The sequence below is a fragment of the Talpa occidentalis genome, unplaced genomic scaffold (assembly GCF_014898055.3).
Source record: "Talpa occidentalis isolate TD23 unplaced genomic scaffold, MPIMG_talOcc4v2.1 talOcc4.3, whole genome shotgun sequence".
NCBI classification, from domain to species: domain Eukaryota; kingdom Metazoa; phylum Chordata; class Mammalia; order Eulipotyphla; family Talpidae; genus Talpa; species Talpa occidentalis.
Window position 1 is genome coordinate 62951095 of NW_023603184.1, and position 27977 is coordinate 62979071.

Consider the following 27977-nt stretch of genomic DNA (forward strand, 5'->3'; position numbering starts at 1 on the left):
TGCTTTTTAAGACAAAATGGATGAATCTTGAGGTGATTATATTAAGTGAAATAAGTCAGAAAGTGAAAAACAGGTAGCCAGTGGAATCACTTCTTTTTGTGAAATATAAATAACCAAAACACATGTCGGCAAGCGCAGCAGAAATAATTCTTAGACTCTATAAAAAAAAAAAACACTGGTTACCAGAGAGAATAGGGAGGAAGGAGGAGAGGGTGGGGAAAGAAAGGGATAGTCTTTGGCACAGGAGATTTGGTAGAGGGTGAGTGAAGCCTGTGTACATAGAGAGAGGTAAAGATGTACCCCTAAAGTTATGTAAAAACTGACTAATAAAAGAAAATGGTTAGGCAAATGTTCAGTTCACTGCTTCAGTTCTTTTGGTTATATACCCAGAAATAAAACTGCTAGATCATGTGCTAATTCAGTCCCAGTGTTAAGCACTGTTTTCCAGAGGTACCATGCCATTTTGTGTTCCTGCCAGTTGTTTTTTTTTTTTTTTTTTTTTTTTTTGGTATTATTTTGTTTTGATAATAGCCATCCTAGTGGGTATCTTATTGTGGTTTGAATCCTTATAGAATTTTCATAGGATCTTTGTTGAAAATTAATTAACCATAAATGTAATGATTTCTTTCTGTAAACTTTTATTTATTGGCATGCCTATTCTACTTATACCACACTGACTTGATTCATGTAGCTTTATAGTTGATTTTGAAATCCAGGTTTGTTTTTTTTAAAATTGTTTGACTTTTTTTTTTAAAAGATTTATTTTTTATTTATACAATAGCTGGGGTCAGGCCAGAGGCATGGGAGGGTGAGAGGATTCACCAGAGGCAGAGTGGGGAGCAGAACAGGCAGATGGACCAAAATCACTGCTGAGGGGAGCAGCAAGCATGACAGGAGAGGTCTGCCGCGCCATGTGGGTAGCTCCCTGGCCAGCTGGGAATCGAACTGGCGCTGCAGAGGCTGTGGAGAAGTTCACAGCACTGTGCTCAACCCGCTGCGTCACTGGGGAGGCCCTTGTTTGACTATTCTTGGCCCCTTGTCCATATGAATTTTAGGACGAACTTGTTAATATTTGCAGGAAAAAGAAAGAAGCAACTGGTGATTAAGTATTGAAACATGTTTCATAATTAAATTCAAATGTTTTAATGATACATCATTTGCTATATCCTTAGAGGACAATTGTAACTCAATAAAGAAGTTCCCATCTTAAAAAAAAGAAAAAAGCACAGCTGGGATTTTGGTAGGAATTGAATCTGTAGATGAGTTTAGGGACTGTTACCATCTTAATAATATTCAGTTTTCTAATCTATGAACATGGAGTGCTTTTCCAATTTTTTTAATGATAGTTTGGTAGTTCTCAGTGGACAGGGCTTGCATTTCCTTTGTTACTTTTATTTCAATGTTTTTTCTTCCTATTCTATTATAAGCAGAGTTTTTTCCTTTTGATTTCAATTTCAGATGGTTCATTGCTAATGTATAGAAATAATACAATGTTGGTTTTAGATTCTGCAACCTTAGATGCCCTAGTTCTCCCCCCCCCAAATTTTTTTTTTTAAAAATATCTGGACTGTTTTCTTTTTTTAATTGTTTATTTTATATATTTTTTCATCATTTTTCATTTTTGTACAGTGTATGCATTTGCATCTTGGTTATCGTCCCCGTAAAATTCCCACCCCCCGACCAGTTATTCTACGCAAAAAAAAAAAAAGAAAAGAAAAGAAAAGAAAAAAGAAATGGAACCTAGTTCTTTTTTTTTTTTTTTTAATTTATTTTTTTTTGCGCAGAAGAACGGGTGTATAGGCCAAAGGTGCAGGAGGGGAGAGGATTCACCAGAGACAGAGTGGGGAGCAGAACTGGCAAATTGACTGAAATACATTGCTGAGGGAGCAGCGGCTGAGCCAGGAGAGGTCTGCTGCACCAGTGGGTTAGCTCCCTGGCAAAGGATCCAACTCAGGTCATAGAGATGATAGTGCTGAGACTTAACCCTTAGGCCACCAGGGAGACCCCCATGCCCTAGTTCTAATGGTTTTGGTGTGGACTTGATTTTTATGTACAAGATATGTCATCTTCCAGTAGAAATAGTTCTTTCTTTCGAATCTGGATGCCTTTTATTTGTTATTCTTAAAGCCTTAGCTAGAACTTCCATTATGGTTCTGAATAGAAGTGGTCAGAGTGGACAGTGACCTTCGATGTCTTATCTTAGGAGGAAAGCTTTTAATATTTCACCATTAATTATAGTGAGCTATGGGCTTCTTTGTGTGTGTGTGTGTGTGTGTGTGTGTGTGTTTATGACTTCATGAGCTTACATAGTTCTAGTACTAGTTTTTAAGTGTTTTTTTTTTTTTAATCATGAAAGGGCATTGAATTTTGTCAAATACTTTTTCTGTATCTATAGAGATAATTATTTATTTTTAAATTGTGTTGCTATGTTGTATCACATTAATTGATTTTAAGGTAGTAAATCAAGGTGGCATTCCTGGGATAAAGCACGTTTGGTCATGGTCTATAGCTCTTTGTACGCTGCTGGATTCATAGGGATTGTTGGTCTGTTCTTTTTTTTTTGGTTTTGTTATACTAGCCTCATATAAGAAGTTCGGAAGTGTTTCCTTTTCTGTTTTTTAGGGTTATATATTTTTTGTATAATTGATTTTTTTGGGGGAGTTTTAAGATTTATAGAAAAACTAACTGGAAAGCAAAGAGAATTACTTAATTATGCTTCCCAACCCATAGTTAACCCTCATCTGTATTTTAGTAGAGTTTGTGAAGAATTGGTGCTAGTACTTCTTTAAATATTTGTTAGAAATCACCAAATGTGAAGCCATCTGGACCTGGACGTTGTTTTGTGGGATGCATTTTGATTACTTAATTCAATTTCTTTACTTGCTGTTGCTCTGTCAGATTTTGGCTTTTCTTGAGTTGGTTTTGGTAACTTGTATCTGTCTAGGAATTTGTCCATTTTGTCAAGGTTATCTAACTTAATAGAGTTGTAACATCAGTCCCTTGTAATACTTATCTCTAATGATAGTAGTAATGTACTTTCTTTCACCTTTTAATTTTGTTAATTTAATTTTCTTTTCTGGTCAGTGTTGTATAGGTTTTTCAAATTTGTTGATCTTTTTAAAGAACTCAACTTTTGAGTTCTCGTCTTTTGTCTTTTTCTATTCCCTATTTCATATATTTCTGCTCTAATTTTTATTATTTCCTTACTTTTGCTTGGTTTGCTCAATTTTCCCCCCAGTTTTTTTAATGTTGAAACATTGATTTGAGATCTTCTGTTTTGATGTAGGAATTTACAATTACGCATTTCTCTGTAAGTTTTGCTATTTTTTTCATTTTTAATCCTCTCAAGGTATTTTCTAATTTCTCTTTTACTTTTATCTTTCATTTGTTTGTGATTAAGAGTGTTTTGTTAAATTTCCCCCCATTTTTCATTGGTTTTCAATTTTATTCTCTTTCAACCAAGAACATAATTTTTACATTTTATAGTTTTAGTCCTTTGAAATTTACTGAGGTTTGTTTTGTGGTAACTTGTGGTTTGTCTGGGAGAAAGTACTATGTGCAGTGGAGAAGAATGAGTATTCCATTGTCCATTATTGAACATGGGGTATTGAAGTTTCTAGTTAGTAATGCAGAGCTACCTATTTTGGCATTCTGTCACTTTTTCACTTTGGCTTCATGTATTGTGGGGTTCTGTTCTTAAGTATATGTAATTGTCATGTCATCATGATACACTGAGCCTTTTATCCTTGGAAAATATCCCTTTTTTGTCCCTTGTGGCAATTTTTAGCTTGAAGTCTTATTTTATGCTGTCTGATAATAGTATAGCCAGCTAGTTCTCTTTGGGGCACTGTTACCATGCAGTGTCTTTTTCTATCCTTTTACTTTCAATTTTTTGTGTCTTTGTATCCAGAGTCAGACTTGTAGATAGCACATAGTTGGGTCTTGTTTAGTCATTCTGACAATATTTTCCTTTTAACTAGATTGTTTAATTCACCTATATGTAATGTATTGCTGGGGTAAAATTCATTTCTGTTTTGCTGTTTGTGTTTGTATATGACATGACTTTTTCCTCTATTTTGTGTTAAATAGGTATTTTCTGGTGTGCCATTGTAACTTTCTTATTCTTTCTTTTACTGTTACTTTTTGGGAACTATTTTGCTTAGGTATTCTCTGAGAATCTCAGTTAACATCATAATTTATTACAGTCTAGCTCAAATTATTACCCTTATTCTCAGTATTAACTTTATCCCAACATAGCTGTTTTCTCCCGTCCCCTTTTTCTGTTATTGTCATGTAAATTGCATCATTGTACATTATGAGCCTGCCAACGTACGTTTTATAATTATTGGTTTATGCAGATACATCTGAAGTCATGTAGAACAAAAAGAGTTAGAAACAATAGTATGCTTTTGTATTTACCTATATCTTTCATATTTATCTTTTTAATTACTTTTCCTGGTATTCTTTATATCTTCAGATGAAGTTGGGCTATTATGTAGTGTCTGCACATCATTTTAGTCTGAAGGATTCTTACATTTTCTTCATCTAGTAATGCCTTAAATTCACCTTCATTTTTACTTTCAGTATCTTCCCACCCCATCTCTACTTTATTATATTGGTTGTATGGACTGATGTAAAGATTGGTCTGGAGAGGATTCTCTCCATATTTGGAGGATAATTTTGTTGGATATAGCAACAAATTTGTTGGAGATTTAAAATTTTAGGATTTTAGTATATCACCCCAATGATGATTGGCCTCTTATTTTTACAAGAAATGTATCATCCTTATTGAGGACCCTTTGTCTTTTCTTTTGACATTTTGGTTATCATATATTTTGGTTAGGAACTCTATCTTATTTGGAATTTGTTGAGCTTCCTGAATATGTAGAATAATGTTTTATATTCATTTAGGTAATTTTTGGCCATTATTTCTGCATGCATGTGTCCTTTTTGTGCCTTTTTCTTTTTCCTTTCTTGGCAATTCCCATTGTGTACATGTTGCATTGCTAGTACTGAAGAAGATCTGAAGGCTCTTTTCACCATTTTTCTCTTCTGTTTATCAGACCAGGTGTTGTTGGTTTGGCCCATCTTCAGGTTTGCTGACTCTTTTCCCAACTCAAATTCACTATTGAACCCCGCTACTGAACTTTCAGTTTAGTTTTTGTGCAGACAGAGTGGGGAACAGAACCGGCGATTGACCTAAATGCACTGCTGAGGGGAGCAGCGGGTGAGTCAGGAGAGGTCTGCTGCACCATGTAGCTCCCTGGCAGGGATCGAACTCGTGCTGCAGTGACTGCAGATATGTTGTATGTTGAGATATGTTGTATCACAGTCCCTTGCGCCACCAGGGAGACCGAGACAGCATTCTTAGACTTTCCTTTAATTCTTTAGAAATAGTTTCCTTTAGTTCTTTCCATATATTTGTAATAGCTGACTTCAACTTCACTTAGTAAGTCCAGCTTCCTGTAAGTGTAGTGTCTGTTGACTGGTTATTTCCCCGGCATAGTTTCTTGTTTCTTTACATATATGTTTTTTTGGTTGAAACTGATTTAAAATGGTACATTGTGGCAACTCTGGAAATCACATTATTCTTCCCCTTCCCAGATTTTTTGTTGTTAATGTCCCATTTAGTACAATGAATTTGTACCTTGTTCATAATCATTATTTTTGTTTTGTGTGACTGGTTTTAGTTTGGTGGTCAGCTAATGATTGACAAATTTCTTTAAATGTCTTCAGTTGTTCTCCCAGCCTTAGCTGAAAAACTGTGCATATGTTCAGTGTTCTGTCCTGTCCTTTATATATACTGTCTTCCACTTACTGCCTGCTCTGCAGAACCTGAAGGTCAGCCAGAGGTCAACATTGTGTCTTCTTGAATATTTCCTGGGCACATATAACAGCCTTTTAGAGTCCCAAGAATATGTCAGGGCTTTTCAAAGTTCTCTGGACATTTGATTTTCCAGGTTTTCCTTGTAAGCTTTTTGTCAGTTTCTTTGTCCCAGTAGTTAATTGCCATCTCAGGTAGCTGCATGTTGAACACTTTTTGCTGATTCATTTTGATCATGACCTCAAGAGAGAGAGTCATACACTGAGAATACTCTGAATCAGCTCAAATAAAGATAAACCTGTGAATGGGATTTCCAGGGTTATGCCAGACAGCTGTGATAATGACAATTCTCAGGGAATGAGGATTTTCTGGAATTTCAGATTTGTCCAGCTTTTTCCAGTGACTGCAAGACTGCTGGTAGTTTTCAAAGTGCCATGATTTTGAGGCTGTTGGTTTTCAGCTGATAAGTCAGAGATAGAAATAGGATGGAGCAAATCAAATCAAGATCAAGCGGTTTTTCTGGAGAAGGCTTTTCAGGTTATTGTAAACCTAGTTTCCAGGATTTTGAAAAAGTTGATTTTGACAGATTTTGTTTCTTTGGAGAAACGGATTTTCAGAGATCCTTATTTGGCCATCTTGAAGGGTGCCATTTACTTTTACAGTTGCAGTAATTTTCTTAGCTCTTTGGACATAGTAATGATATTTTTAAAACTTTGTAGTCTCTTCTTTCCTCTAAATTGGGATTTTGAAGTATGTGTTTATTTTGGTCTCTCTTTTTTATGTTAGGAAGTTTGTTCATATGTATTATAATCCTTGGTTGTCTGCTCGTAATGAGTAGAGGACTAACACATGATCACAAGTTTAAAAATAAAACTTGAGAAACTACCTTTGAGGCAGAGGAATTGTTTATCAAAATTCATTGTACTAGAGAAGTTTTACTGTTAGGTGTATTTGAATGTAGGTTCAACAGGGAAATTCTTCTCCCTTTCCCCAAATTATATTCAACATTTAAAGCTGTTTGTAGCTTGCCATCAGCATTTTTTTGGTAGGCTTTTAAATGTGTTTTTTAAAAGTTGCTTAAAGTTTAATTTTTAGGATAGATAAATTCAGATGTGTTATCAGGTATGTATTTTGCACAGTGTTTTTGGTTGAAGAAATTTGTAATTACCCTTTGTTTTTGACTGTCTTCAATTACTATGATAAAATTTTCATTTTCTTATCATAATGATCAACAGAGGGAGGGCAGACATTGTGAAGTTATTTGTGAACATTAATATGAAAAATAAAGCAACCAAGTTTAACAAGAAAGAGTAGTGGACTGAGATGCTAATTAAGAATTCTGATTGTATGTGTGGGGCTTGAGATTACTAGTATTGCTTCCAGGAAATTATTTTAATTTATATTATAAAACATTGTAGGAAAAGATAATTTGATCTTAATCTTACAGTAAAATAAACATCAGTTGGCTCACAGAGTTGAGTATAAAATTGAAAATCAGAAAAACTGGGGAAGAGGTATTAGTAATTTGTCAAACTATGAAAGAACTTTCAAATTTAAGATCCAAAAAGTTAAGATAAGAAAGTGGGAAAAAGTCAGTGACTTCAGAGGGTGATCACTAGTTATGTGCTCACTGTCCTTGAATGTATAGGCCTCACCCTTTTACACTTGTACAAGTTGATAGCTCCAGAGAGAGGTATTTTACATTGCTGTGCTTAGAATCAGTAGACAAAAGCTGTTCATGAGGAGTATGTTGTTGATGTTAGACCGTCATACAGCAGGTTACTGATCTCTGAAGGTGGCTACCTTAATAGGATCCATTGTTACAGGTATTGTTGTCAGAGAATGAGAGAACGATGAGACAGGAATATAAAAGCAGTGGGAAAGGCACACCTCTGAGAGAATTCTGAATTAAGGTGCAGGTGCCAATGACAGATTTTTTTTTAATGTTCTCATTCCTAGTTATTTGGGCCTGTCAGTTGTGGTAATGTGGCCACAGTGAGCAGACATTCCCCCATATAGATAATCTACCAGATAGTTCCCCACTGTTGTCATTGCTAATGGCAAACACCTTCCCAGGAATGGAAGGAATACTTGCACCCTACCAGCAATTTCAGAAACAGCCAGACTAGAGAGAGGTTGGCCTTAACTTGGGAGGGTGCAGGCATGCTCATGTCAGAGGGTGTGGTTATGATGCAATAAAGTAGTAACTTGGGTCAGGGCATGCCTTGGCAACCTGTACAGTGAAATTATTTATGGGCCTGTCAAGCCATTGAAGATCTTTGTTACTTATAAAAGGGACGGTGATGGGAACATCCTAAGAAATTGACTCTAAGACATCTTTCCAGATTTTTAGTAACCACTGAATTTGAAAGTGAGTGATAGTTTTACTGATACCTGGTCCTGAAATGGCAAATAGATTTTTAATGGAATGCCAAATTTGATTAACTGGTAGTTGCTGCCCACAGCAGTTTTTAGAAGGATTCTGAGCTATCTCTAGGCTTAAATGAAAAGATGGGTTGCAAAGGTTATGGCAGCTGCCATGAAAGAGGAAGGGGGAGAGGCTGTATATCAGACTAGGTCATCCCCTTTGTTTTTAACTGTATTTGCTGTTGTGTTTGAGTCCCCTTTTACTTAGAATGTACCATTCTATGTGGAATAGAATGTCATAGAAACAAAGAGCTGTAGAGGGTAGGAACTTTATACATTCCACATCTAGCTAGCTCAGTGTTCAAACCAGTGAATAAACTAAGACCAGAATATATGAAATAGCTAAAGTTTTCTGGAAAACTTTAATACGGTTAGACTTCTGCTCTCTCACATAGTGATGTAACTGTCCTGTATGACACAGTGCTTGGTATCCAGAAAATCAAAGGAATATAATTCCTGTCTCTCCTCAGGAAGCTTTCTTCTGGTTGGAAAAACAAGGTTGAAATCATTAGAACTTGTATGGCAGGTTGCTTTATAGTATTGGTGCTAAAATATCTCACCTGATCTTTGAAGTGGACCCTAGGTTTGATTGGAGAAGTGCATTGCTTTGGAATCTTACCCTTTACAACCTATTGCAGTGAATCTGTATTTTTGCCCAGGAAAGCCTTTTTTTCCCTTACTACCTCACTCCCAATTTTCCTCTCTCTTTTTGTGTCACTAAGATGGAATATTTTGACTGGTTAAGGAGTTTTGCTTCAATTTAAATGTCAAGAGAAAACGACCCATTAATCGAAAATGAATGTCATGTAGATTTGTTCAAGCTGAAGATTATTCAGTCACAAAATTTGTTTCTAGAGAAATTATTTATAGCACTTTTGAATTAAGCATAGGTCCCAGAAAAGCCTTTGTATTCTAATACCACAGCATTTTGAAAATATCCTATCTAGTCTGTGCTTAGAAATAGGGGAAGTCTGTACTTTTCATAGTGTATATGTTTAGTATGGAGAGTTTAATATAGCGTTCTGTATTCTTGCTCTCAGGGCTGGCATTGTCACCCTAGCTAACAATTTAACTGTGTTGGTTAATCTTAATGAAGTTACGAGGTCTTGATTTTCTCATCTAAAATGGGCATGAGACTTCCTTAGAAGGCTGTTGAGATGAAATAAGATCTTTGAGATCAAGCCTTTAGGTCAGTGCTTGGTTCGTAGTAAAAGTTCAGTTATTGTTGGCCATGGTTAGTGTTATTAATGTAATTACTATTTTTATCTTTAGGTGGACTTATATCACTGAATTTATTTTGGTGGGGAGGTGAGACTCAAGTTCACATTAGTGTTTTAATGTAAGTGACTGTAAACAACAATGGATAATAATTTATATGTATTTTTAATACAGGTTGAATGTAATATTTACAAAATTTGATGAAGTACAAAAATCTGGGAACATGATACAATCTGCAAATGGTGAGTAGAGAAAGTAATCCCTCTATTTTTACCTTTTCAGTTTTGTGACAGTCATGCCTATGTACTTTCTGAATGGCTGAATTTGATATTTTTGTAAAGTGTGTAGGTCTTCACCCTTAACCTCATTTACCCACTTCCTCATGCCAGAACATAGAGCGTCATCATTGACTTTCTTTCGTAACTTACATTGAATCCATTAGCTGATCTTGTGTTGACTTTACTTTTAAAAATACAGATAGAATCCTGGTCATTCTTACTGCCACTGCTGCCCTCTTCCGAGTGCAGACCATGTTGGTATTTTACCTGTGCTGTCATGGTGTCCTCTAAACCAGTTTCCTTGCCTTTCCTTTCTCCCAGATACATAAAGTCTACTTTTCACAGAGCGATGAGAATGATCCTTTGAGAATGTAGCGCAAGTGAAGTTAATCCCTGTTCAGAATCCAGAGGTGGTTTCCCACCACACAGAGATCCAGGCAATTCTGTGGCCCCCCAGGTCCTGCAATATCTCAGCTGACCACCATTCTGATGTCTTCTAGGATTGCTTTTTCCCAAAGTTCTCTGGGGTCCACTCTCATTGGTCTTCTTGATAATTTTGAACATTCTTAGCTTCTCCTGCTTCAGAATCTTTGTGCTTATGATTCTTTCTGCTTGAAATACTGTTCCCAAGTATCTTTATGTCCCTTTTTCCCATTCCATCTAGATTTTGACTGCTGGATTACAAAGGCCATGCAGTACTCATCCAGCGTTCCAAGGGAATTCATTCTGTGTGCCTTCATCTGGCTTGATTTCCCTTTTTAGCACATATCACTACAAAATATTTTTTGTGTTTATTCATGAGGGCAAGACTTTTGTTTTATTCGCTTTACTTCAAGTGCTTCAAAGAGTCCCTGGCATGTAGTAGGAATGCAATAAATATTTTAAAATAAGCAAAATAGCAATTGGCACTTGAATTGTGATTTACCATCTTTCTGTGTTGCTTCCTTTCATTTTACTTAGTGATGCTATTTGAGGACAAGTGGGTAGTTCTTGGGACTCTAGCAGGGAAAGAAAAGAGTGTATACCGTATGAATCAAGTCATCCAATAGTCAATTGCCAACAATTTTTCTAATTCTGGATACCTCATTATGTAATAGCTATTTTAGAATTGCTAAGGATCTTATATCTTAGCATACCTTTCGTAATTGGAATATTTTGAGTAAAAATATTTAAGTGAATGATTTCCCCTAAAGTGATTTAGTACGTACATAAGGGCAGAGCAGGGACAAAGTCCAGATCTTTGGGCACACACACTGCTGTATTGCTACCATCATCAGTAAGGAATTTGACTTTAGAGAGGATGCTTTTATAAAATGCTTGACGTGTTCTAAAATGCCATCATTAATCCTCTGTATTCTTCTTCTATTTCTTTTTCATGTTTGTAAAAACATGATATTAAAAGAAAAAGTGAATAATATTTTTGGATTCAGCCACTACCACCAAATCAGATTTCATATTCTCTTGTAATTCATTTTCCTGTGACTATATAATTTATATCTAATTTTAACCATTGAATAATTTCTGTAATTCCCTCACTACTTTAATGTATACTTTTATATATGCTTTTGAAAGTGCATCATTGGTACAGCTGGGACCACAACTATGGCCTTGGAGTTGTGCTCCAGTGTTGAGTGGGGTTGACCATGAGCGTGGGCAGAGCGCCCCAGTCCATTCTAAACATATGCTGTTACTTTTGAGTGTGTGTGTTTGGGTAATTTGTGTTGTTTCCCAGTTTAAAAATTGTTGGCACTAGGATACAATGTACTGGGCCAAGGAGATAATGTTAGAACATTAGGTTTGTGCTTTAAAGACTGTACTGTAACTCTGAAACAGAACCTCAAGTTAATGCTGACCTTCAGAGAAGGACCATATCTAATGTTGAAGGCCTTGCATAGAAGGTATATATGTATACACTCTGACATTCAGTGATCATGAAAAAATATAATTTGATCATCAATAATATTAAAATGCTGTGGCATTGGATGCACCACATTTTATTCTAAATGTTTAGGTATAAACATCACCCAAATTTCCTCACTTTTGCGTATGTCGGTATATGTGTTATGTATGTATGTATGTATGTATGTATGTATGTATTTGTGATAAAGAGGTAGGGTTGAGGAGGAAAGCTGTTCTTTCAGACATCTTTGTTGAAATAGTAAAATGGTAAGGAAGCCTCAACTAAAATTTACAGGCTTATAATTTCAGCTTTTTACTATATCTATGCAGTAATACTATAGAAATTGTTAGTAAATATAGAATAATCTAAAGACATATTAAAAATTTAAGAACTTCTAACCCAAATAATATTGGTCACTTTACAGTAACTTTGAAAGACCAGTACAATTTTTCCATAGCTGTCAAAATACAAATCACCTAACTTCCTTCTTTGCTAGTCACTGAATTTTTTCCATGGCACAGAGAAACTGCAGTAGAAGTGGAATAAAACCAGTCTAATTGCTCCCCTCAACCCCCCATGATTTCCAGTGTAAACATTCTTTGAACGCTTCTGGACTACTCATCTTTTCTCAACCTATCTACCCTCTCTCTTCTTCCTCCAGCTTGGTCTTTATACAGGTTAAACTGTAAACTTTCTAAATTTCCTTATTAATTCTAGGAGCTTTTGTAGATTCCTTGGGATTTTCTGCAGACAGTTACATCATGTGCCAATAGGAATAGCTTTATCTTTCTCAGAACTGCATACTTTTTTTTTCTTTTCCTTTCCCTATTGCACTCGTTAGAACTTCCACCACTGTGTAAACTTAGAAGATAGCAAGAGCAGACATTCTTATCTGGTCCTGTCTTCACTACTAAGTTTAACTAAACTCTTTGTTTAGTTGTTCTTTAGCAAGATAGTATAGTTCTCATCTATTTCTGTTTTTTCTTAGTATTTTTGTTTGTTTTTCTTATCACAAAGGGGTGTTGGAATTTTGGGGGCAGGAAGCCACCACATATTCTAAATAGTGAGATATAATTCACTTACAAAAAGTTATTTTTTAAGTGTTTAAGTCAGAGGTTTTTCATATATTCACAAGATTGTGCAATTACCACCATTCTGTAAGTCCAGATTATTTTTATCATCCTCAAGAAAACTGGTATATCCATTAACATTCACTCCCCATTTCCTTCTTATCCTAATCCCTGACAACATACTCTCTGTTCCTGCAATTATACAACATATGGCTTTTTGTTTATGATTTCTTTCTCTTAGCATAATATTATCAAGGGTCATCCACATGGTAGCAAGTATGTGTACTTTATCCCTTTTAATGACTGAATAATATTTCATTATATAGAGTATACCACATGATATTTACCCACTCATTAGTTTTGATTGTTGTGATGACTGCTGCTGTGAATATTTGTGTAAAAATGTTTATGTGGACATTTGTTTTTATTTCTTGTGTATATACCTTGCAGTGGAATTGTGAGGTCAGTGGTAACTTTTTGCTTAATCTTTTGAGTTACTGCTGCATTATTATAAAAAATACCTGCATCATTTTATATTCTCACCAACAGCACATGAGACTTTAAAAAGTTTTAATGTAGATGTGAATAAATTTATTGTTCATCTTAGTCATTCTAGTGGGTGAAAAGTGGTATCTCATTGCAATTTTGATTTGTGGTCCCTAATGAATAATGATATTGAACATCTTTCACGTGCTTATGGGCCATTTATATATCTTTTTGGAGAAATGTCTATTCAAATTCTTTCCCAATTTTCTAATGTGGTTAATTGTTTATTGTTGAGTTATAAGAATTTTTTATATATTCTGGATGAAAGTCTTTTATCATTACATGATTTAAAAATATTTTCTCCCATCTCCGGGCTTTTATTTCACTTTCATATTGCTGTTGTTGATAGCAGAAAAGTTTTAAATTTTGATGTAGTACAGTTTATCTGTTTTTTTCTTTTATTATTTGTGCTTATACTGCCATATCTAAGAAATTTAGATATGGTCTCGCCACTTTGAGGTCATGAAAAGTTACACCTGTATTTTCTTCTAAGAGCTGTATTGTTTAAAGAGCTTACATTTGTGTCCTTTTTTTTTAAGTACTACTGGTCTAAAACATTATGCAGGGCCTCCCTGGTGGCGCAGCAGTTGAAGGCTGGGTTGCGAAGCTGCCCGCAGCCTCTGCAGCGCCGGTTCGATCCCCGGCCACCGGGTGAGGGTCCCATAAGGCGTGCAGACCTCTCCTGCTGCCCGCTGCTCCCCTCAGCAGTGTACTTTGTCACTCTGCCTGTTCTATTCTCCGCTCTGGCTCTGGTGAATTCTCTCATCCTCCCGTGCCTCTGACTGTACCCAGTGCTTGTATAAATAAATAAATAAATAAATCTTAAAAACAAAACAAAACACACACAACATTATGCAGATTCAAATTGTACAATATTAAAATTTGACATCTGTATATACTACAATATGATCTTTACCAAGAGTCTGGTTTCCATCCATTTGATACATTTTGAGTTAATTTTTGTAGGTGGCTAGAGGTAGATATCCAACTCTGTTGTTTTACATGTGGCTATCTAGTTTTCAAGGCACTGTATGTAGCAAAGACTATTCTTTCCTCCATTGGATTGTCTTGGCATTTTTCTCAAAAATCAGCCGATAAGTGTGTGGATTTGTTTCTGGACTATAAGATCTATACCCTGGGTTAATGTGTTTATTCTTATGCCAGTACCACTCAGTGTTGATGATAAGTTTTTTGTAGTATGATTTGATATTCAGAAGTTAGAGTCTCAGTTCTTTTCAAGATTGACTTGGCTATCCTGGGTACATCTCCGTAAAAATCATGGGATCAATTTTTGTAAAATGTCAATGTTTGCAAAAAGGAGCAACTGCAAATTTGATAGGGATTGAATCTGTTTATCAGTTTGAGGAGTATTACTGTGTCAACTATATTAAGTCTCTCAATTTTTTAACATACAACCCCCTTTCAACTTAGGTCTTTCAGCAGTGTTTTGTAGTTTCAGTGTACAAATCTTGCACTAAATTTATTAAATTTATTTGCGCAAGATTTTTGGTTATTTTGTATATGGAATTATTTCCTTAATCTCATTTTTGGATTATTCAGTAGGGGCCTATAAAAATACTGTTGAATTTTGTGTTGGAGATCCACAGTGATCCGCTCTCCTAGGCTAGCTCCTTAATGTTTCTTGCTGGCTTCGTCCTCCAGGCTGTGGTTGAGCATCATGTAGAGCGAGGTCAGGATGACAGTTCAGCCAGAACCACAAACCAGGAATTACTTTCTTTGCTTTTCCAGAATGGAGCCTTATTTTGGGGCACTTGCTACTATTACTAAGTTCCAGGTGCTTGAGCTCTGGCCAGTGAGAGTATTTAGTTGTCTTGGTTTTGGTCCTGTGTAGGGGTGAGGCTGGGGTTTCAAATATCACAACCTCAAGCTAGAAATGAGAGCATCTTCTGTGAGGAGACACAGGTGATCCAACCTGGCTCTTCTCACCAGTTCAGGCTCCAGTTGTTCTGTTTTGGGGAGGCTTCGGAATCTTACCAGTAAGCATCAATCTATATCCCTGCTATAGTTCTCTAATAGTGCACCCCCTTTTCCAGCCCAGTGCAGTATCTCCGAAGTTACCAGTGTGGATGGGACCTCTGAGGCAACAACAGCAGTATGTCTCCATGGCTCTTTGCAATCCTCCTCTTTGTCATCTCTCAGTACCATGGAGTACACGTGTGAGCGCTCCATGTCTGGGCTACCCAGACCCTTTTAGTTTTCTGCTTTTTCCCCATGGGCACTTATGTAGCAATAGGATGTGGAGTGAGAGGTGGAACAGAGGAAGGACTGAGTCACAAAGAGAATGGCAGCGTGAGACTGGTTTCCGGGTTCCCAAATATCCTTCGGGACAGGGGTTCTGATGAGTTGAAGGCTGCTTCATTTATTAGCACTGTGATAACCCCAGAAAGTATCTGTTAATGTCTTTCAATGTTGTTCATACACCCAGTTGTGGAAAATTCAGTGGCTTGTCATTGACAAGTATTCATTTAACAAATGATAACTGTTTGGTAATGGTGGTAATAGTTACTTTTGCCATGTGGGTGTCTACACCCCCACAGGAAAGGGCAAACTGTGTCAGGGAGAATTTAAAATAGGACTGCTTTGGAAGTAAGTGTGGCCATCTTTTCTCCTTAGGAGAGAATTCTCTGCTCTGTCATTTAGCTGTGTGACTTTGTCAGATTAACTCCTGCGAGCCACAGTTTGTCCCCATGTAAGATACAGTGACCACCCTGTAGAGCGGTGCAAAGTAAATGAGGTTGTGTGTAAAACTCCTCGCACAATACCTGGGGGTGGAGTTGCTCAGAAGGATAGGTTTTATCTCCAGTTGTTCCATCTTAAAGTATCTATTCACTTTTGAAATAAAAGCATTATTAAGAATAACTGTCATACTTGTATTTTTTTAGAGTTTTGGGTTATTTTAAGGTGAGCATTTAAAATTGAATGTAGGGCCTCCCTGCTGGTGCAAGGGGTTAAGCACCGCACTGTGAAGCAATCCACAGCCTCTGCAGCACGAGTTCGTTCCCCGGCCAGTCAGGGAGCTACCCATAATGGCATAGCAGACCTCTCCTGTCTCGCCTGCTGCTCCCCTCCACAGTGTATTTCAGTCAGTTTGCCTGTTCTGTTCCCCACTCTGTCTCTGGTGAATCCTCTCCCCCCCCCCACACTCTGGCCTGTACCCCAGTTCTTGTATGTTTAAATAAATAAATCTTTTAACAAAATAAAATTGAATGTACATTAATTTTCTTTAAATTAACAATAGAATTATTTTTAAAAGACAGATTTATTGAGCTATGATTCACAAAACATACCATCACCCAATTAAAGTGTATAATTCACTCATTGTTAGTTTCTTCACAGATAAATGTGAAACCATTCCCACTATATTTGTGATCTTTCACTCTTATTTTCCATCTCTCTGACCTCCCCTAAAGCCACCACTCACCTCTTTTATCCATACACTTGCCTATTGTGACATTTCTCCCAAGAAGTCTTACTGTGTGGTCTTTTGTGACTGTCTTCTTTCACTACCATTAATATTTTCAAGGTTCATACACGCTGTTGCATGCACCATCACTCCATCTCTAATGGGGCTCCATTGTGAGGTTAGACCACATTTTGTGCATCTGTTCATCTATTGGTGATTATTATTTCTACACTTTGGCTATTAGAATGGTGCTGCTATGAACACTTTTGTTTGAACACCTGCTTTAGGTTCTTTTGATTATATACCTGCAGGTAGGATGCTGGATCGTATGGTAATTATGTTTGACTTAATGAGGAACTGCCATACTCTCTTCCACTGTGGCTTCCCTGTTTGATATTTCCACATTTTGTCCAACAAAACCCCCCACAAAAACAATTTCCATTTTTAAATTTATAGTCATCCCAGTGGGTATGAAGTGGTTTCTCATTGTGGTTTTGATTTGCATTTCCCTAGTAACTAGTGATGTTGAACATATTTTCATTTGTGTTGACCATTTTTAGATCATCTTTGGAAAAATTTCTATGCGAATACTTTGCCCATTTTAAAACTGGGTTACTTGTCTTTTTGTTGCTGAATTGTGCGTGCTTTATAACCCTGGATATGTGATTTGCAGTCCCCCCACAACCCCCATTTTATGAGTTATTTTTTCACTCTTTGGTCTTTCAGAGCTTTACATTTTGATGACATCTGTTGTCTATTCTTTTGTTATTTGTCAACAACAGTGCTCTTATGAGTAAGAAATAAAAACTCTGGATTTGTGCTAAGTTGGAAGAAAATATAATGACAACTCTTAGGGAAGAAATGGTGTTTCGTCCTGGGTTGTGTTTCTTGTCAGGTTCAAATTATGTTCTAAGGTGTTTAATGGATTATATTTATATGAAACCCTTGGGCTTGATTTTTTGTAAGTGTAAAAATTGTGACTAAAACAGCAGTGACAAAGCAGCTGAGTAGCAGTTGTCAGTGAGCATTCTCTCTCGAATTGAACACATCATCTCTGTATGATTCTTTTGTGTTGCTAGGTTACCCAGAGGCCTTCTGGCTTTGAATGGCAAGAATATGGAGTTAAAAATATGTTGTTTTATAGATGTTTCTTTTTCTTTCTTTTTCCCCCCATCTCCATATAATTAGCAAACCCCTTGAAGCAAAAATTATAGTTTTGCCTTCCATGGGTTTCAAAAAGCAAATTATTTTCTATGTAGGTTTTTCTAATCATGCAGATGTGCTTATGCTCAGGGGAGAATTGGATTTTCAGCATGAAAGAGCCTGTAATTACAGACTAGTCATGTCCTTTATCTGCAGCCACTTAATGATATTTAATTGGTTTTGATTGATGTGAGGCCCATGGACATTAATTTGGTTAAAAATGTGCATGTTTTTGAGTTTTTTAAGTAAAGCTAATGTGTTTATGAGGGGAAGATGAAAATATCATGTTGGTACAGTCCATGAAAATTGCAAAATAAAGACACAGTATTTATAGATTATTATCTATAAACCAGACATCATTGGTCCTAATGCATTAGGGTATCTAGGGTGTCCTGCTGCTGCCCATACACATCCTGCCTTACGCATTTTTACTAAAAAATTTTATAATATGAAAAATATCAGATACCATTTCTAAGCTGGAAATGAGAGATACCTGCTTAAGCTGAAAGCAAATAGAATTGCTAGGTGAGGTCTAAGTAGTTGCCTAGTACTAAGACTGAACAGTCACTGAAAAGTGAACTGTCTTTCCTTTACTAAGAAGCTAAGCCATTATTATCTTGCTTAGTCTTTACAAACAATGATTGTGAATAAATGAACCAGGTTCTAATAATAGGTCTTCTCCCCTGGCCCCCCACCCCACCCCAATAGACTCTGCATATTACAAGGTTTGGGATTCTAGTTCAAAATCTTTTGAAAATGTTTCCATAGTCACAGATGCAGGAGACCATGTTACAGCGTTGAAGGCTGGCACCATGCTGTGCTGTTAAGACCACCTAAAATAGCCTGGTAGAGACTGTTTCTGATAGCAGCTTTGGCTGTGACTGAGCGTACTTTATCTTCCATGTGGGAATAAGATTGCTCTTTGGCATTATTCTTATCTAAGGTTAGATAATTTAGACAATTCCAAAAATTTTATATGACAGTTTTAAAGAAGGCTCTCTCACATGAGTAAAGTCAGATGGAAAAAGCTCTTCAAACCCAACCCCCTTAAAAAAAAAATCACTATTCTATATATTCTAGGCTTTTATTTTGGAACAGGGTGGCAGTTGTCATTGGTGCTGGATCACACCAAAGAAGTCATGTGGGTGGAGAGTTTGCTGATGCTTAAGTTGCTGTGAGTAGGTATAGCTTTCAGAGCAGTGTTTTTATTTGTACTGAGATCACTGACAACCATGACTACTGGCAAAGGTAGGCTGATCTAATCTATTCTAGAAAGTATAATTATGACTGCTTACCTAGAAAATAAACTATTTAAGATATTTTATAATTGATGTGAGAACTAAAAATTGTAGCTGAAACTAAGGAAAATTATTTGCTATGACTATTTGCGTTCAGGCAGGGAAAACTGTGAACACCACTGATGTTTCCATGAATGTTCACCTTTGAGGAAAGTGCGCGTAAGTGAGTGAGCTTAACTGTGTTTTCATCAGCCTTTGTTTCATGTGCTTTTAGTTTTCTCTGTCTTCCTGTGTTTACAGTATGTATGTTTTTGAAAATAAACTCCTTTGTAATTAGAAGATATTTGCTAATAAATATAAGCTGGCTGTCTTAAAAGGATCTTGCTGGCTAGAAATCTCTTAAGGTTTCCTGAAAAGGATATAAGAGGGAAAACACACATAAGCCATAGCAGTGCAGGGACGCTGCTTCTGTCTTGAGAATCCTTATTTAAAATTCTCCGTTCCCTTTTAAAGATTTACATTTTTAAAATGCTAAAATGGAACTGGAAATGAAAGATGAAGTGTTGTTTACAAGTCTTATTGATGAGCCTTCAGTCTGTCCATGGAGGTTTCACCAGTTGTGATCAGCAGTTGTGGTCAGCAGAAATGATGTTGAAAGAGCTCCATGTGAACAAGGTTTGTGTTTGAAGGACGAATGCAGTGTTGTGATGGGAGCTACTTGTGTCACTGCCTTGCTTTCCTATGGGAAGGGCTTCCTGGCAGGCTTTTAATTTGTTGATTTTAAAGGGTATTTCTAAATCTTTCAACTGAAGATGGGTATTAGAGAGTTAAATTGTGCGCAGTATCAAGTGTTCATTTGTCGTTACTCTGGGGAAATTGACACACATTCAGTTCATTTGTTCTGTTTTTATTTTGTAGTGGATTATTAAGACATGTATATCCATCTTTTTAAACCACATTTGGTAAAGTTTACTGAAAATGGGTGCACTGGAAAATGCCATATTTCTGTTAGATTTTCAAATTGAGAATTTAGAGTTTACATTGATAGTATTCCTTTTGATTTCATCATCCCTCATTACAGAATTCTTTATTCAGATTAGCTGCTGCAGGAACTCAACACCTGGGCAGGGGAATTAAATGATTAATGTTCTGAAGTGACCTCTTTTAGAGCCCTTCTTTTGGGGATTTGAAAGTGTGTTACTTAAAAGTAGTATTTGTCTTAAGTTATTGTATTTGGAGTATGTTTTTTTAAACTACCAGGCAAAGTAAATATGGGAGTTGACTGTTTATATTAAAGGCCATGGAGAAAACCTGGAGGATCTGAGTTTAAAATAAGCTCTTTCTCTAATTCCTTTCTAATCACCTGCCTCCTTGGTCACTGTTACCTGGAACTCAGGTTTACAAGCATTTAGAATTTTTACTCTAATTCATAGCAGGAAACACGAATTAAAAGCAGCTCCTTGTGGTGTCATATTTGAATGTTCCTCTATCAGTCCATCAATAAAAGGGCCCATTAACAATCTGAAAAATGTAATACCGTGATTGTGTGTAGAGTGTTTTAGTAATTTCAAAGCACTTTCCTGCATGTTTTTATTTTGTCATCTTCTTGGCAACCTCCTGAGTTAGGCAGGGCAGCTTTGGATTGACAAGGAAGATTTCAGGTTTCCTCTTATTGGGGTGGTGGCTACAGAGAGAGGCAGAGCCTTGGACGCAGACCAGTCCTCCTTCAGGCAAGCTGTGCTGTCAGCCTCCTGCTTCTGCCCTACTATTAGGATAAAACTGGCTTTTTATGTTCCTTTGGTTGTGAAATTGTGCCATTTTTAAAAATTGCCATAGGGAATAATTAAAAATGGAAAGCATTTAAAGAGATATTATTAAAACATGAATTAGAACTCCATAACCCAAGTTTTAGGCTCTTTTTAAAAAAAGTATTTTTTTTTTAATTGGGGCAACAGTGGTTTACAACACTGTATGTGATTTAGGGGAAAGGGTTCATAACTCCTCAGATGACTGTCACTAAAACAGGGCCAAGAAGACTGACAGGTCACTGTGGGGTCTCACTCATGCAACAGCATTGGGGTTTTATTAACAAGTGGCGGGGTGGGGAAAAGAGAAGAGTTTCTAAGGCCACAAGTTGCCAGCCCTTTCACCCCAGATTGTGCCCACTGTGTCCAGTATTCCAAAACAGAGACCTTCCAAGCCAGATGGTGATGCCCCGATGAGAGCCTGGAGCTGGTGGCACACTGGTAAGCAGTGGGCCTGGATTCAGCTCATAGTGGCAAATGAAGGTGCTCACAGGTGGGGTTGCTGAGGTGACACTGCAGCAGCCCACAGCAACTGTCTGAAGGCTGGACTGGACAGCACCACATGCCAGACTGGACAGTGCTGGAGGCAACAGCACCAGGAGGCAGTACCAGGTGATCAGAAGCTGTGGACATTTCTTTAAGTGGCTGGACACAGTGCCAAACACCGGTCAGCAGTGCTGGTCAGCACTGAGCAGTTGTACCAGCACGGTCATCACCAGGAGGTGGTGCCAGGGACATCAGTGTTACAGCTGTTTGTGGATTGTTAGCTTAAACCATTAGCAAACAGCTCTTTTAGAGACATGGAACCCAGGTCAGTGGTGCTCTTTGCAGGTGATGCCAGAGGCAGGTGCAATGGCTAGGTGTCTGCAAAAGTCTGTGGAGGTCTGAAGGTGTACAGAGGTCTGGAAATATGTGATGCTCTGTGAAGTCCTGGAGGTTGTCTGCGGAATGAATCAAGGTGGCTCTTGCTCTGCCATATATCCTTTTCAGGGTCACCACCCTGTAAGCCTGATTACTTACGCCAGTTATCAATCCTATTTGGGGCTGGTTAAGTACCAGTTAACTTGCTCCATTTTCAGTCTGCATAATGAACTCTCCCTTGGAAGTACTAGAGAGCTTGAACCTGATTGGTTCATTTGTGTTCTTAGTATCAGCTTCAAAAGGGAAAATCCCAACTCCTGCTCAGACCCAACCTGCATTGAGGTCAGCCTCATGGGCCTGGATGAGCCACTGCTGGAGCTGACTCAGTGGAGTCAGGTTTAACAATGCTGGGGGGCCTCCAGCCGCACTGGGATACAGGTCCCAGGAGTTTTATGGGTGCTGCTATTAGGACCTCACTTTGTTGGGCTGGTGGGCCATGGCTCCCTCTGCTCAGAGCTGCTGCAGCCAGGTCCAGCACAGCTAGCAGCCCCGAACCCCAAGGCTGGCTTTTTGTGAGCCAGGGAAACCACTGCCAGAGCCCAGGGGCCAGCCCACATTGGGGGCAGGGTGAGCCTTCCTGCTGCAGGGGGGGCCTGCATGCTGCCTGTAGGCAGCAAGCTTGGGCTGGCTGCCAAACCCAGCTGATAGAGCCCCAGTGGGGCTGTTTGCATTAGGGGTAGCCCACAGTAAATGGCCACCTCCACTGCCATTGCCAGCTGTGACTTTCAGAGTAGACACTGACCACCAAAGCATCCATAGTCCTCTATCTTAGTGGAAAACCTTGACCATTGGCTTCCCTTCCAACTTGTCTCCCTCTCCACCCCCTCACTATCCTGATCAGTTGCTTACCCAGTGATTGGGGGAGAGGGATCCAGTTCTGGGATGAGTTAGTTTGAAAAAGTAGCTTGGTATTGCTGCCTCCAGTGCAGAGGAAGATGGAAAAGGGCTTTGTGTATACCATCCTAAGAAGCTGAGATTTTTATTGTGGGCTATTCTCAGAGTTAAATTTGAAAAGCCATGTAAGGGGATAGGGAGATTGATACAAGGTGACCAATTTTAATTTTACCAAGTGTAACAACAATAATAACCCCCCCACCATATCTCTTGTTATTTCATAAAACATCTTATTAGGGCCCCCCCTGGTGGCGCAGGCGCTTAAGCACCGCGCTGTGAAGCTGTCCACAGCCTCTGCAGCGCCAGTTCGATCCCTGCCGGCTGGCAAGGGTCCCACATGACGCAGCAGACCTCTCCTGTGGCGCCCGCTGCTCCCCCAGCAGTATATTTCAGTCAGTCTGCCTGTTCTGTTCCCCACTCTGTCTCTGGTGACTCCTCTCACCCTCCTGCGCATCTGGCCTGTACCCCGGTTCTTGTATAGAATAAATAAATCTTAAAAAAAAGTCATATTAACATCCATAAAAATATGTAATTTAGAATAAAGGCTAGTCCTTTAAAGGAAAATAAATTTAGCCGTATGTAAAATTTGTAAGTTTTTCCTCATAGTTCTCTGTTTGGTGCAGATAGTGTATATCATCTGGTGTGTCACGGGGGTTTTAAATGTTTGGGGTGCAAGTAGATAAATGAGTAAAGGGAATGAGTACGATTGTGGAGTTTGGAACCCTCAGGCTGTGTGTGCGTGTTGCCTGCATGAGCATTGTGTGACCTGGGGCAGGCGACTTGTCTGTTGGCCTGATTTCCTCATGTGTGAGTGGGGGACAGTTATAATTTCTGCACTGCTGAGAGCAGTGAATGAGATGATGCACGTGGATAGCTGGCCCATAAATATCACCTACGGGGACACACTCCACTGTGGCAGCGTTAACGGGAAGTGAATGTTGGAAGGTTTAAAGTGGTCTGCTTGGTGCTTTTCTTTATATATGGGAAGCTTGCTTATGAAAAACAAGCTGCAGAATTAGATGTATAATAAGACCTTTTAAAAGAAACTCCCCCTCAGAGCCCAGATCTTGATTTCCAACACCATTAGAGCTCCATGGGTAAATGACTTATCTTAGGACTAGGGCAGAGAATTTACCTGATGAGCTTGGTGCATGTTGAAATGACAAAAGGAAAGGAAATCCTCAAACAACAGAACAATGGATACGGGAATACACTGCAAGATTCCCAGTGGCCAAAACTGGAAGAATTTAGGCAGTAAAGTAGAATAGTACTGGATTATAACCCAAAGTGTAAAATAGACATTGATGAGCTCATCCTTGTAAAAATGAGTGATTGAATAAATAGATAAGCAAGGGGGGAGAGACAACTCTCCCATGACTTGAAATCATCTTGTAGCTGCTCCAACCTAGTGGGGGAGCGTAACTTCCTGTTGTGTGTGATGTGCCTAGGGACTTCCTGCAAAGAGCGCAGTATGGAAGGATGAGAGAGAGTAACTTTACGGTGGAGAAAGCTAATAAACGCTGCCTCGTGATCAAGTCAGACCAGAAGTCTGACTGATAGCCTGTACTCTCCATATAATGTGATGAGAACGGCATTTATCTCTTCTCTCCCAAACTCACAAGCTCTGTCTAGACATGACAAAAAACTCAGGCAAGCCCAATTTGCAGGATATTCTGTCAACTTTCCAACCAGTACTCCTCAAAACTGTCAAGATCATCTAAAATAAGAAAAGTCTGAGAAATTCACAACCTAGAAGAACCTGGGGAGACTAGATTGATGTCATGTGATAATCTCACTGGGAACCTGAAACAGATAGAGGGCAGCAGGAAAAAAGTAAGGAACGCTAATAAACTGACTTTAGTTAGTAATAATATATCAATATTGGTTCATAACAAATGTACTCCTGCTGTTAGATGTTAGCCATAGGGGCACTGGGAGAGAGGAGTGTATGGGACGCTCTCCACAACCTGCCTGTCACTCTGCTACGCTTCTATAAAAAATTTGACTAAAATTTAAAAACTACAAACGAATGGAGTTGAGAGAGAAATCTTTTAATCTCATGTTTTCTTCTGGTAATATTTAAATTATTTAGCCATGTCTGTCCATGCATTAATTTTGTATTTGTAAAAAGTTCCACCACCTTTTGGGTGGTAGAATTCTGCAATTTTAGTTTTTATATTTTTTAATTGTATTTAAAACATCTAATGTTATTGATTTTATTTTATTTATTTATTTTTTTTTAATTTTCTAGAGGCATGTCTTATTTATTTATTTATTATTTGTTTGTTTGTTTGGTTTATACATGCACTGGGTACAGTCAGAAGCTTGGGAGGGTGAGAGAATTCACCAGAGCCAGAGCGGGGAGCAGAGCAGGCAGAAGGACCGAAGTACACTGCTGAGGGGAGCAGCGGGCGGCAGGAGAGGTCTGCTCACCATGTGGGACCCTCCTCTGGTGGCCGGGGAGCAGTCGGGGATCGAACCTGCTGCAGAGGCTGCAGGCAGCTTCGCAACCCAGTGTTCAACTGCTGCGCCACCGGGGAGGCCCATGTTATTGATTTTAAAAAGGAGATCGAAGGGAAGAGGACCAGTTAGGAGACAATTCTGGTAACAGAAATCCAAGAGATGAGGAAGACCTCATTGAGGACAGCTTCAGTGGGACAGGGCAGGAAGTGGGAGTGGAGCTGTTCAGAAGCAGCACTGGCCACCTTGCTCACTATTTGGGTGGGTGAGTGAGCAGGAAATGGTAGGTAGTGGTGAGGGAGAAGGAAGTGTTAAGAACAATTTGGTGCTTTGACTGTACCGACTGGGTGAAGGCTGGTAGAACAACTGAAGCAGGAAACTTGCAGGGTGAGCAGGTTTTGAAAGTAGAGAGATATTACAGAATTGTGTTTGTGTGTGGGTTTGATTCAGGTGTGTTTGTAACTTGGAACAGAGATGGAGCTGGTTTTAGAGGATTAAGATTTATTAGGATTAAGATTTATTTAAAATTGTCATCTTATTTCTGTCTTATGCAGAAGCATGGCTATTTGCCTCTCGGGTTCTTGAGAATGATTTCTTTAAAGCAGGAATGGGTGATTTGCAGGATTATTGTATAAAAAACAAATACTTCTTGGTATGTCTCTTAAGCATGAGAAAACATGCTGATAGGAATTCTTTTCCAAATTTGACTGAATTTTCCCACCTGATTTACTTTTGTACCTACACAGAGGTACAAAATTCTTCTTATCAAGAAGAATTGAGTCAAGATTGGTACAGTGGGGTCTCCCCGGTGGCGCAGCGGTTGAGCGCTGGGTTGCGAAGCTGCCCGCAGCCTCTGCAGCGCCGGTTCGATCCCTGGCTGCTCCCCGGCCACCGGAGGAGGGTCCCACACAGCGTGCAGACCTCTCCTGCCACCCGCTGCTCCCCTCAGCAGTGTACTTCGGTCCTTCTGCCTGCTCTGCTCCCTGCTCTGGCTCTGGTGAATTCTCTCACCCTCCCGCACTTCTGACTGTACCCAGTGCTTGTATAAATAAATAAATAAATAAATAAATAAATCTTTTTTTTTTTTTTATAAAAAGAATTATCAAGGGACACTAAAAATTCATTTAAAAAAAAAAAGATTGGTACAGTGATAATTAAAATGACATTTCCAAAGGAATGCAAGTTGTAGATCTGATATCTGTGTGATTTGGGTTCTGGCATTTATTAAAGTATATGCCTCTGCCCTTTCAGGAAAAGTTCAAAGGTAAAATAAGTACTGTGGTCAGAAGGAGAAAAAATCATTTGTGAAAAGATGCACTGTTATTTTTGTTAATGACAGTCAGACATGTTGAAATAATAATTTTTGTTCCTAGAAGTTCATTTTTAGTTTTCAGTTGTCAATATAAAAATTTTGCTCATAGCTCTTAAAGTTGTTTACAATTCCCTCTTTTCTAATGAAGTAGTGAAAATGTAAGTCTGAATAGGGTTAGTTAAGTATCTGCACTCTACTTTTTGGCTACTTTTGTAAAGCATAAGTAGCAACTTAAATACCCTACTGTTTTCTAATTACCATGGCAAATTTTGAGATTGGCATTATGATTGTTAATCATGCCAGCTCTCCTGCTAAGCCTGTCTGTGTGCTGTGCGTTCCTGTGCATCCTTCACAGCTGCTTGGTCTTTTTTGGCCAGGGGGCTTCAGACATGTTCCCACTAGATACACTTCACTTTACTCATTACCCTACTTGCAGTCTGTTCTTTTTACAGGCACTGCTTTTCATGGGGCAAAGACATGCCTTCCCTGGCTCTCTGTCTTCTAGGAATTTATTTTCCAAAGGTTCATCATTCTGACTGGGTGTTCCTGCTGAGGGTAGGGCCGAAGCACTGACCTGTTTTCTGAATTGTCAGCATCCGGCTTAGGGCTTGGCACTGAGTAGGCATTAAAAAAAAAACATCTTCTAGATACACAAAGTATGTGAATGATTTTTATTCTGTACATGAGAAACAGACTGAGAGAAGTCCAAGACTTACCTAAACTATGAAATGTTGGCAGGAGTTTTGAGGCCCAGAGAGGTTTTTAAAATCTGTATGCTTTCACCACTAGCTGTGCTGTCTTCCAAGATTAGTCATATGTGGAAGATTGAACTCCAGGTATTATTTCATTTTCTCAGTGAAAATACATGCTAATTCATTGATTTGCCCCCTGTGCTAGGAATGCCAGATGATTATTCAGCATGCAGGAATCTATCTCTGTGGTCAGGGTGCTTTCATTCTCCTATTTCCCTCTTGTAGCATAGGATGGGCTTTGTGGGTTCTTCTTTTAACCAGGTTCAAGGTAGAATAGCTATATATACATTTGTTTAAAAAAAAAAAAAAAAAGAAAATGGAAAACATCCACACTTGAAAGGACCCTCTTTTCTATCTTAACATTCACTTTTGGAGTCTTCTGGTTTACATGGTTTCTTTTTGCAGAAATGAAAATTGTATTTGAGTGTGGCTTACTGTATGTAGTTCCTGGCAGTTAGCTAATAATTGCAGCTATTTAGTTCTAACAGCTATAATAAACTAAAAGCTACCTGCAATGTGGCCACGAAGCTAGACCTACAGGGTCACAAATGCATAATGCCTTTTCCAAAGTGAGTAACCCCACTGTAGGGCCCCTTTTCCTGCTGAAAAAGCAAGTCCTGCCCTGCTACTTAAAGGCATTCTTTTGTTTCATTGTTCATAGTAAATTAGAACTTTCCTCCTACCCTTTGTCTTCTCCTACTTTTG

At 38.4% G+C, this 27977-nt stretch overlaps 1 protein-coding gene across 1 annotated transcript in view; it reads left to right on the plus strand.

Moving 5' to 3' along the window:
• The window catches only part of CLASP1 (cytoplasmic linker associated protein 1), a 255088-nt gene that overhangs the window by 100308 nt on the left and 126803 nt on the right, over window positions 1–27977 (plus strand). Inside the window, exon 8 of the mRNA XM_054699624.1 lies at window positions 9644–9711. Within this exon, the coding sequence (XP_054555599.1) occupies window positions 9644–9711 (68 nt within the window). The remainder of the gene's footprint in view (window positions 1–9643; window positions 9712–27977) is intronic.